Raw genomic sequence first — 12,734 nt, forward strand, 5'->3', positions numbered from 1 at the left:
TGAATGTTCCTATAGGAACACTAAAAGACAGTTTTAAGTAAAATTGTATTTGTGGAATGGAATTTATAGTAACCATGATGTTTGTTTTGCTTTAATTATGTTTTAACACACAAATAGGTTGTGACAGGCAGTCCTATTAAAAAGCCCCATCCCCTCTGCTGTCAGTTCAATCTGCGGAAGAGATGGAATGTTAAAAATTCAGCAGAAATGGGAGATATTTGACCTAAGTGGCACATAAAGGGTTAAAGGTCACTGCATTGTTACATCGTAGCGCAAGCTTGAGCTGTAGAACTGTAGCTGAATGCTGTGGGAAGTTTAGCCCCTGCCCTGCCTTACAGCTTCTGATCTTTACAATATTGTCTCATTCTTCGTATTGATGTTAACAAGCAGTTGTTTCTATCACATGATCCAGGTTCCTGGGCCATTTATATGCAGCTGAAGCTCTCATCTCCTTGGACAGGATTTCGGATGCCATCACTCATCTGAACCCTGAGAATGTCACAGATGTGTCTCTAGGGGTCTCTTCCAATGAGCAGGAGCAAGGTAAATGAAACCACACTGCATTAAAACCATGCTTTTATCTGCCTTCCTGCTGCAAGCAGTAATGAGCACGCATGTAGACACTCTTGCACACATTGCATGCTTCTTTGGTTCATCATTTATATATATAAGATTGAGACAGAGCAAGCTAAATCAAGCAACTCGTGCATAAATGATAAGCAGACCTTACATGGGACTACTTGCTTTTGACTTAATGATTTTGTACAGAAATATTTCCCTCGGCTCAGCAGGGCTTACAGTGTAAATGTAATGATGTCCAGGACTTGGGGAGAAAGACGCGTGAAGCTGGCATTGAAACAATAACTAGGCTTCCCTGCCTAAGCGCACACACTAAATTTACATCAGTGGAATATAAGCATACAAAATCACTAATAGGCAATCCTATCTTTTTTTTAATCACTGTTCTCTTAAATGTTTTTTTTTTTACTAAGAAGTAAACAATTGGTGTTCTGCTGTTCTTTTGTGCTACTTATGTGGAATCGATAATCAGGGCATGCTGCCATCTTTGTAGCCAGGATCTTAAATCCTGCTTGTTCTTGATGCTCACCGATCCTTGACTTAAAGGAACAGTAACACCAAAAAAAGGAAAGTATTTTAAAGGAATAACAATATAATGTACTGCTGCCCTCAACTACATAAGCTGTTGTGTTTGCTATCGAAACACAACCACAGTTTAACTAAAAGAAGCTGCTGTGTAGTCAGGGGGCAGCCATTCAAACACAGGATGCTCAGTAGATAACAGATAAACTCTATAGTATGCAAAAGGATTCTTCAGAACGTATTATCTACTGTGTATCCTGTGCCTTTTTAGCTTTGAATAGCTGCCCCCATGGCTACACAGTAGCTTGTTTATGTAAACTATAGTAGAGTTTCTAAAGCAAACACACCAATTTTACCAGTGCAGGGTAACCGTGCATTATATTTTCATTACTTTCATTCTTTGGTGTTACTGTTCCTTTTAGGACAAAATTTCACTGGACCACGCTATTCAAGTGCATGTGGTCAATCTTATGAGTAAATATGGTGGCCTTGCAGTGCTGACCTTTGTCTCTATCAAGGATTTTTTTATAGTCAAAAGCCAGCCCAGAACCGTATTATTCTTCAAGTGTTGATAATGTTACCTACCAATGTATCATGCCAGATCATTGCAGATTAAATGTACTCCTGTGTTACTAGTACACGGGTTAATTCAAAACCTTTTGCCACCCGTTTGATTTCCATCTCAGTGGGAGGTTAATGCTCCAAATACCCCCTCTGGGATATACACAGTGCAAAAGCTAGTATATCTGTAGAAATAAGTCAAATCAACTGTGTTTTTTTTTCTTGAATATGTTTCACCAGTCATTCAATTACCTTTCTCCAATCAGAATTGACTCTAAATTGAGAGCCAGTTGGATGACTGGTGAAACATCTTCAAGAAAAAAAACACAGCAAGTCCAGTTGATTTGACTTATTTCTACAGATATACCATGACCTGGATGAATGAGAATCTTCACAAACATATTGTAGAAACTAGTGTTTCTGAGCTGTGATCAAATGGCCTGTAAGTGCTTTGTGCAGGTCCAGGTGATTATCATTGGAATTATGAGTGTTTTGCCTCCTGCTCACCAGACTGGAAGTTGTTTGGGTGGAACCTGTGATGTCACCCAGTGCCCCAATGTCCCTCTGATAGTATATTGGTGACATTATACACACAGACATTGTTTTATGAGAGAATGCCTCTTCTATGTTATCACATGTTCCTTTTCTTATTATCATTCCCCTGTGATTGTAGACAGTGACCTTGTCTACTAAGCAATGCCCCTAATCCACTCTGGGACTGTGGGCATCTGAAATAAACATATGTACAGGAAGAGCCTTTGAGCTTATGTCAATTACATTATCCTCCTGTAAGTTTGTTGAAAAATATCCTGCTCCCCTAGCGGATAATGTCATCTATGTTAGATAATAAGGATTTGGTTTTTGGTGCAGTCCACACACCAAGTTGGTCTTGGTACACATGGTGCAAGAAGACCAGCTGCAAAAGGTCAAGCATGTAGCTGCAACATTTTAATATTCTGGGGCTTCTGAGAAGATCCTGCAATAACCCATTTAGCTGTATCTTGTTTTGCCAACCCACTCCTTTACATGTGCTTTCTTCTTCTTTTTACATAGGTTCTGACAAAGGAGAAAATGAGCCCATGGAATCTGGTGAGCATTTTGAGCTTTTTAAATCAAAATGAGCTTTTGTGTTATGGCACACAGATCTGTTTCAGGCAGTTCTACCCACACGTGGAGCCAAAAGCCTGAAATCATCCTTCCTTGACCCCTGTCACCTAAATGCACCAGCGCCAACACATGATACATGCTTTTTCCTGAAAGCTTTTAAAAGCATTTTTGTACAATTAAAGAAATAATTAACTTAATTTGTACATTACATTGAATTTTGAGATGCAGATTTCCCTATGAGCAGTGTTGTCCATGTAGAATTAAATATACATATACAGACATACATACATAACATTTAAAAGCATGAATAAATGAATGAAATCATACATTTGTACTCTATGCAAACTCTGGCTGTTTATGGTGCTTTTTTGGTCCTTTTTCTTAAAAGGATAATGTATTTAAATGATATGGCAGTCTAATACAGGTATGGGACCTATTATCCAAAATGCTCAGGACCTGGGGTTTTCTGGATAACAGATCTTTCTGTGATTTGGATCTTCATACCTTAAGTCTACTAGAAAATAATTTCAACATTAAATAAACCCAATAGGCTGGTTTTATTTCCAATAAGGATTTATTATATCTTAGTTTGGGTGAAGTACAAGGTACTGTTTTATTATCACAAAAAAAAGGAAATCATTTCTAAAAATTTGGATTATTTGGATAAAATGGAGTCTATGGGAGAAGAAGGCCTTTCCTTAATTCAGAGCTTTCTGGATAGCGGATCCCAGATCTGTAGTATTGAGTTAGGGTAAACCATGTAAAATGTTTTAGCTATAGCCCTAATTCATTTGCGTATTTTTTTTAGTTGGTAAACAGATGCCACAGTGTTACCCAAGTTCAGTCACTTCTGCTCGAACAATGATGCTGTTTAATCTCGGGAGTGCTTACTGTTTACGTAGCGAATATGACAAAGCACGCAAGTGTCTACACCAGGTATGCATCTCCATCCTACCAACTGTTTATGGTGTTTTCTTGCTGCAAATTGGTGTGCAAAGAGGAAGTCAAAGGGCTTTCTCTGGGGTAATCCTGCTCCTTTCTTAACTGCTTTATGTCCTAAATGGAATCATTCAGTGAATAAAACAATATAAATGAAATCAAAATATTTGCTCATACTTAAATTTTCCATCTGACTTGTCACAATGGCTGGGATCAATTGCATGTAGGAATATTACTGGCACACAAGATATGCATTTAGCAGGCAAGCCCTTGCAATTTTATTTAATGCATTGTGCAGCGTTTCAGGGAAACACTCTCCTTTGTCAAGCTTTTTTTGTCATTCTTGACAAAGGGGAGTTTCCCTGAAACGTTGCACCATGCATTAAATAAAATTTAGCAGGGCTTGCCCTGCTAAATGCATATTTTGTGTGCCAGTGATATTCCTACACGTGTGACTGGAGGTTGCCGATTCCCCCATCGCAGAGCATCAAGAGGAGAGGAGGGTGTGCGCTAATTCCATTTTCTTTGGGATCAATTGCAGCCATAAGGCTAAAATGGCTATTCTATCTGGAGCTCTTTCATAGACTGGTAGTGCTGTTCTGTTCTCGATTAAGGATCCGCACACACACTATTTATATGCAGTATGTTCACATTTATTTCAAATAGACCACTGTATCAACGTTTCTAGGGGATTTAATCTCGCTTCATCGGGATCATCAGGGTCCTGATGAAACGTTGATACAGTGGTCTATTTGAAATAAATTTGAACATACTGCATATAAATAGTGTGTGTGCGGATCCTTAATCGAGATTGGCGTTGCTGAGGGGCCTTGCCGGGTCGACGGATGACCAGCACCCCCATTGCAGTGAGGTGAACGACAGGAGTGCAGTGGATTAATCAAAACTTGGAAGTGCTGTTCTGTTGATCAGTATTCACAGCATTGGCCACTGCCAGCAACCAATCAGAAAAGATGTGGTGCAGCTGGTGGCAAAACTGCATCTCGCTGAGGTACCTTTTTGAAGGTCCTATCAGAAATGCCCCCCATTTCTAATCTGCTGTAAGAGGTCTAGTAAACGTGTGCTGATTACACCCTTTAGGGGAGTGTCAGTTGTTGTATAGTCATCACTGTTAAAACACCCACTATATCCTACACCAGGGGTCCCCAACCTTTTGTACCCATGAGCCACATTCAAATTTAAAAAGAGTTGGGGAACAACACAAAATATCCGAAACGGTCATAGGGCTAACGAGTAATGTCTGTCATTGGATATTTGGTCAGGACTGGCTGCCTACAGGAGGCTCTATTTGACAGCACACCTGTTTTTATGGAACCAAAACTTGCTCCCAAGCCAGGAATTCAAAAATAAGCATTTCTGAGGTCACTATGAGCCAAGGGGTTGGTAAGCAACATGTTGCTCAATGGCTCATCCAAGCCATTGCCTGGAGATCACTGCCCTCCATGAGGGCCTAATTCATATACAATTTCAATAAATAGTGGTAAAAACATCTAAACACTTTGGAGGCCTGAAAAATAATTTGCTGTGGGGCCCAGTTATATCTAGATACGCCACTGTTTTGAGGAATAAATTGTCACGTTGGGCTTACCAGATTTGATTAGGTCCCTGGTGAGCTTTGGACTCCAGTCCTTAAGAGGGATATAAATGAGCTGGAGAGAGTGCAGAGATGTGCAACTAAATTGGTTAGAGGGACGGAAGACTTAAATTATGAGGGTAGACTGTCATGGTTGGGGTTGTTTTCTCTGGAAAAAAGGCGCTTGCGAGGGGACATGATTACACTTTACAAGTACATTAGAGGACATTATAGACAAATTGCAGGGGACCTTTTTACCCATAAAGTGGATCACCGTACCAGAGGCCACCCCTTTAGACTAGAAGAAAAGAACTTTCATTTGAAGCAACGTAGAGGGTTCTTCACAGTCAGGACAGTGAGGTTGTGGAATGCACTGCCGGGTGATGTTGTGATGGCTAATTCAGTTAATGCCTTTAAGAATGGCTTGGATGATTTTTTGGACAGACATAATATCAAAGGCTTTTGTGATACTAAACTCTATAGTTAGTATAGGTATGGGTATATAGAATTTAATTAAAAGTAGAGAGGGGTGTGTGTATGGATGCTGGGTTTTCATTTGGAGGGGTTGAACTTGATGGACTTTTCAACCCGATTTAACTATGTAACTGTAACATGACCAGGCAAAATGACCTGAGATGGCTGACTACACACCAATATCACTAACTAAAAAAAATACACTTGCTGGTTCAGGAATTAAATTTTATATTGTAGAGTGAATTAATTTAGAAATAAAAACATCATAAAAATCATGACAGAATTCCTTTAAGAATGTACAGAGCTTTGGGCCATTAGGGGTGTTCCAAATGCAATGACTCAACAGAACAGGTCCGTTTGTGCCCAATTAATGTAAATGGAATCAGAACATCCATGTAGTCAGGGCTTGAGAGAGATGCAGGAATAATCTTGTGCAGTAGTTTAGCACACCAATAGAGATTCATTCTGCGTCTCAGTGCTAGTGGTAACAGATGCTACTTGTTTTATATTTTAATGTTTAGTGGAGACTTTGACCATGATAAGCAGAGTTAAAACTCCTACTATGAATACAAATATACAGACATGAACAAGTATCCTCTCACAATAAGAAGTAAAAATGAAAAAAAAAATACATATATATATAAAAATTTATAGATATATATTATCAAGCTGAATGCAGAATTTACAGAATGAGGCCCGCATAAAGTCATTTCATCAAGCCTTACACTTCAGCTGCATTTCTATTCTAGCCATGAGCAGAAGCTGATGAATTTTTATATACCCTATTATATACCCTATTAGGGTCTATCAGATGTTCCAGACGAGGGTGCAGAAGTCTTGACACCTATAGGAGATAAATCACTTGCCTTCCCCTTAATTAGATAATGGATTTTTCTTTTTCAACTCTTTGCTTCCTCGGCCACCTGCTGGGAATCTGCACCAAGCAATTCAAATTAGCAAATAAAACATCTTCCGTATGATTATTGTTTCATTATAGATCCCAAACATATTACACAGAGCTTTACCTAGAATTAGGGATGCATCAAATCCCCTATTTTGGATTCGGCCAAACACCAGAATCCTTCGCGAAAGATTTGGCCATATACCGAATCCTAATATAGAAATGGATTCTGTGCATCCCTACATAGAATACACACTGCCCAGCGGAGCTTACAAGTTCCCTATCACAGCTCCACAGATACACTCTAGGGTCCATTATTTAACTAGATATATCAAGGGTCCATTTAACCATCCTGGTGTTCTTGGATTGTTTAGAATGGGTTTTCATTAAGGGTGGTTATGAAATCTGTAGCGTTTCCAAATGCATTTATATTATCGAACACTTGGGATCAGTAAATAAGGCTCTCGGCTATGTATTCTGCAGACTGCCTCGCTGTATTTCATTTGTATTCTGTCATGTGCATCAGCCAGGCTATGCTGCTGTGGGAGGTATAAGGTACAGACAGTGTCTGATGTGTTATATCCAGGGGAGTTATTAGAGCTAAAGGTGGCTGGGCCAAATCTTAATATGAGCTTTGCTGAGGAGCATCATCTTGCCTCGTATTGATTGTAGGTATAATGATTTTCTTGGTTTATTTAACTTTTCAAAGGCTGCCTCCATGATCCACCCTAAAGAAATCCCACCAGAGGCAATCCTGCTTGCAGTGTATCTGGAGCTACAGAATGGTAAGTGTCCGTAATAGGGCAATAAACACATTGGGATTGTGTAGAAAGCCCTTTTTTTTTCTTTTCTTTCTTTCATCCTCAGATTTAGTTGGTTCAAGCACTAAAATGTTGAATTGGGCGAGCTTCATTTTACTTTTAGTATGTTATAGAATGGCCAATCCTAAGCAACTTTTCAATTGGTCTTCATTATTTATTTTGTATCATTTTATTTTTAATTATTTGCCACTGCCTTCTGGCCCTTTCAGGCTTTCAAATAGGGGTCACTGACCCCATCTAAATGAAACTGCAAGGCTTCCAATTTGTTATTGCTATTTATTACTAATCTTTCTATTCAGACCCTCTCCTATTCATATTCCAGTCTCTTGTTCAAATTATTCACAGTTGCTTGGAAAATGTGCACCCTAGCAACCAGCTTTCAGAAAGTGCAAACTGGAGAGCTGCTAAATAACTCAAAAACCACAAATCATAAAAAATGTAAAACAATTACAAATTCTCAATTATCACTCTACATCATACTAAAACTTAATTCAAAGGTGAACAACCCCTGTTAAAACTCACTGCTTTTCGCATTAGTTCTTCGGTATGTGTAAAACCTACAAATTAACTTGGTAAAGGGACTCAAAATGTTGTCGTGATATAAGTGACCTCTGTATATACGTAGGTGGCTGTGGTTCTCCATCTGTTCAAGTATAAAATGAACAAATCCCCTGATGCATTTAGAAGTGTATCCGTTGCAGTTAAAAGGGAAAATGAATCGAATCGAGGCACAAGAATACGATGGGAAGAAAGGGAGTTTTAAGTGAGAAAGAAGTAGAAATTGTGACTGTTTTCCACTGTTATGTTAAAGCCTGTGGCAAACTGGTTCCTTTTGAGAGTATTCGCATACCAAAATGTACACCCCCCCCCCCCCGCCTACTCCATTGTGTTATCACTGATGGCTTTCAGTCTTTTACAGCCTTCTCTTTGATCTACACTGCAAGTTTACTGGCAAAACACAGTGCGGCATGAGCAAAGCCCCGCAGCACTTGCAGGGTTAATCCTCCCCCTATATATCTATACATCTATCTCTTGTATCCCTCCTTTTATTCTTTCATGGAAGAATTTATGGCTGGGCAGGTGATTTCATTCAGTGCAAACCCACATTTATAACTCGCTGTGGCTGCAGCATGAATTGCTGGCAATTGTGTTCATTCCCCTACTGGCAGTGGCAGGGTTAATTTATTTATTTATTATTTTTTTTAAATATAATTACAAGTGATTTTACATTTTAGTTTTGCAAACGGTTACTATATATGACCAAAAAATATATTTTTGCTAAAATTATGAATGTTTGGGACCTGTGGTTGTTACCGAATAACAGATCTTGTATCTGTAATTTGGATTTTCATACCTATAGTCTGCTAGAAAATTATGTAAACATTAAATAAACCCAATAGGCTGGTTTTGCCTCCGATAAGGATTAATTATATCTTAGTTTGAATCAAGTACAGGTATGGGACCTGTTATCCAGAATGCTCGGGACCTTGGGTTTTCCGGATAAGGGATATTTCCGTTATTTGGATCTTCATATCTACCATAAGTCTACTAGAAAATCATATTAATATTAAATAACCCCAATAGGCTGGTTTTGCTTCCAATAAGGATCAATTATAACTTAGTTGGGATCAAGTACAAGGTACTGTTTTATTATTACAGAGAAAAAGGAAATCATTTATAAAAGATTTGGATAAAATGGAGTCTATGGTAGCGTTTTCCCATAATTCTGATCTTTCTCGTTAATGAGTTTCCAGATTACGGATCCCATACCTATATTATGCACATCCAACATGATTATTTTTTTTACTTTTTGTTATTTCATTCGTTACTTTATGATACAAGAGAAATGAATAGGTGAATATTTCAAAAATGAATAATTTTAGTACAGGTATGGGACTTGTTATCCACAATGCTCTGGACCTGGGGTTTTCCATAATCATATAAACATTAAATAAACACAATAAGCTGGTTTTGCTTCCAATAAGGATTAATTATATCTTAGTTGGGATCAAATACAAGCTACTGTTTTATGACAGACAAAACTGAATTTTTAAAAGTTTGGATAAAATGGGATTTCCATAATTTTGCGGCTTTATGGAGAACGGGTTTCCAAGTAACGGATCCCATTCCTGTGCAGTTAATCTCATTCGATTGGTCCTTATTTTTTGCTAACATACACCGCCAACTTGCTGTATGTGATTTCTGCTTACATGAAACAAACATGCAGAGGTTCTAACAGAGGGAGAGAATCCATAGCTCATGCATATTTTATAAGTGAATATCCAAATTGCTTCATATCCTGATCCTCATGGGCCTTTCCTGGTGCCATTCTTTATTCACTTATCTTTCTGTGCATGATCCATGTATCCACTAGTCTTCCCACTGAAGAAAATCAATGTTCACAAATGCTCCAGTGTGGTCCTGTCTGTGACAGATGCATTACCATGAGCTCATATTTACACTCGGGCAGATATTCTGACATTAACGTATTGGCACGTTATTGCATTATGCCATTGCCAGACACTTTCTCTATTAGACCTTGAAAACTATTTGCATGCAGCCTAGAAATGGCTGTGCAGAGGCACATTTTCCTTTGTGTAATTCTAGCTCCTCCAAAGTGTGTTCTGCTGCTCCCCATGGATTCCTGCCATTTAACCAGAGCAGAACAAAAAGGGGGCAGTGTTAGCTTTGCCCATTATCAAAGATGTGAAGTGATTCACTTGTCAGACTAGAAAGTGCTTCTACCTGAAATGAAGGGTAATGTGTAAAATTGTTTAGTTTTTGGGACAAAACTGTATACTTTGGAAATAAGTTGTGTTTGAATGGTGACGTGAATTTCTGTTCATGACTGTACTTGCTTTGTTGTGCTTTATTGCTGGGATTCTAGATACACTCAGCATTAGAGTGCTTGGAGAGCAGGATTAAATGTACTTTAGCATATAGAACTTTAGGGTGATGGCAGAGCCGCACTAGATCTCTTCCAGCAAGGATAGCACAAAGTCACAAGTTACCTTTGCTTTGTTTCCCCCAGTAAAACATTGAATTGTGCCATTGATAGACAATCTGCCCTTGAATTTTAGCATAAAGTAATGGAGCAAATAGAGTTATATATATATATATATATATATATATATATATATATATATATATATATATATATAGGGTTACTGCCAGCTGTAAGTACCCAGCATTAGGCACTTGTATGTCTGCGAGGCTGCAGATTTCTTCCAATACATCTACTAACTCAAGGGGCTGTTACTGTTAAGATCAAGCTCTTAGTTTGATTTCACAGCAAACAAAGTAAAAACTTTTTGGAACAGTTATGTACCTGTTCAAGGAGAGCCTATATATACCCAAATAATTACGTATTCTACCACAAAAGAAGCAGAACATAGAAACAATGCCACATGCTCTCCAATAAAGGCATTCAAAAAACTGCTGAACAAATTCCTTCATATTAGGGATGCACCGAATCCAGTTCAGGATTAGGCCTTTTTCAGCAGGATTTGGCCGAATCCAAGTGCCGGACCAAATCTGAATCCAAAAAATCATGTGACTTTTTATCACACATATATGGAAATCAAAATATGTTTTAACAGAGTGAGGTTTTCTTTTCCCTACTTTTCTCTAATTTACATATGTAAATTCGGGTTCGGTATTCAGCCGAATCTGCCACAAAGGATTTGGGATTCGGCCAAATCATAAAATAAAAGATTCGATGCATCCCCACTTCATATTCACTTTTTCCCCCATAAATAACCAACAGTGTGTTTTGTTTCTAAATAATCAGAATTTCCATTTAAGAATAAAACCTAAAAATAAAGGTGGCCATAGACATAGAGATCCGATCACCACATTGAAGTGGGCGATATCGGGCTGATCTAATCGAGAGCCCAACGATCGGATCAGAATGGATCAGATGCGGGAGGTTGGATCGCGGGGGCGCATAGACGCTCAGATGCAACGGGATTTTTTAACCTGTCCAATCAACTCTCTGGCCAGATATCGATCGGGGAAGCCCGTCTGATGGCTCCACACATGGGCCAATAAGCTGCCGACTTTAGAGCCTTTAGAAGTAAAAAGTACATGCAAAACAAACAAGTAGATTTTCGTTGTAGAACACTTTATGCAGAACACACTCAGCTCTGAGAGCCTCCTACAATGTGTCTGAAATATTCAAATGTTGCAGCTGATCAACATCTAACAAATACCATGAAAATATTTTTTATTTTATATAAAAGAATCAAAGATGCTAGAGTAGACTGGTTTAAAGATGGTTATCTAAGCTAATTCAGAATTGGCCAAAGCAATGTATTTATTTATTTCTGTTTTTGTAGGCAACACCCAGCTGGCCTTGCAGATCATCAAAAGAAACCAGCTCCTCCCGTCCATCAGAATGATGTCAGATCTTCGAAAGAAGCCATTATTCCAGACAATGCATCAGCCAATGCAGCCAATTCAGATGCCGGCTTTTACTGCTGTTCAGAGAAAATGATATATTTATTGTCCTGGGACTTGTAGAGAAGATGGCCTCAAACCATTCAACTCAAACACTTAGTGATCTGGTGACTCTTCTTGGACTATACAATCTCTCTTTAACCACAATATACTTAGTGTAAAATGGATCACATTGTTTTTTTGGAAATAAAAGGATTATGTGCCATTATCATCTCCAGATTATAACCAACTGGCTTTTCTGCGATGTATGAGATATAAGGAAGAAATCATGCCCTTGGTTTTGTAAATAAACCCCCCCCCCCCCCCCCAAAAAAAAAGGATGGATGCACCAAATCCACCATTTGGGATTCGGCCAACCCCCAAATCCTTCGTGTAAGATAATACCGAATACAAATTTGCATATGCAAATTAGGGGTGGGAAGGGAAACATTTTTTTAACCTCCTTGTTTTGAGACAGTCATGTGATTTTTCCCTCCCTACCCCTAATTTGCATATGCAAATTTGGATTTGGTTCAGCCAGGCAGAAGGTTTTGGCCGAATCCGAATCCTGCTGGAAAGAGCAGAATCCCTGTATTCGTTGCATCCCTACCCAAAAGTACATTACATCCCCAATCACTTTGTTATATATCCTTGGTTATACCATTTCATTCAAACGACTTCATGCTACAGTATTTTATGGGGAAAGGGTTGCTCGCAAATCAGAACATCATTATTTTCTAATAATGACTTGTATTGTGACATTCTATATACTGTATACACTACACTATATTGTGAGTTGATA

The 12,734-nt window shown here is 38.5% G+C and overlaps 1 protein-coding gene across 6 annotated transcripts in view; it reads left to right on the forward strand.

Annotated features, from left to right (window-relative positions):
- Positions 1 to 12,166, forward strand: part of cnot10.L (CCR4-NOT transcription complex subunit 10 L homeolog) — a 71,304-nt gene extending 59,138 nt beyond the window's left edge. For 5 of the 6 annotated variants that reach the window (XM_041565463.1, XM_041565464.1, XM_041565466.1 and 2 more), the window contains 5 exons: positions 413 to 543; positions 2,716 to 2,751; positions 3,578 to 3,705; positions 7,384 to 7,459; positions 11,833 to 12,158. In XM_041565463.1, coding sequence (XP_041421397.1) covers positions 413 to 543; positions 2,716 to 2,751; positions 3,578 to 3,705; positions 7,384 to 7,459; positions 11,833 to 11,990 — 529 coding nt within the window. In that variant the 3' untranslated portion in view covers positions 11,991 to 12,158. 6 annotated transcript variants of the gene reach the window in all.
- The last annotated feature ends 568 nt before the right edge of the window (positions 12,167 to 12,734 follow it).

This window comes from Xenopus laevis, chromosome 6L, assembly GCF_017654675.1.
Source record: "Xenopus laevis strain J_2021 chromosome 6L, Xenopus_laevis_v10.1, whole genome shotgun sequence".
Taxonomy (NCBI): Eukaryota; Metazoa; Chordata; class Amphibia; order Anura; family Pipidae; genus Xenopus; species Xenopus laevis.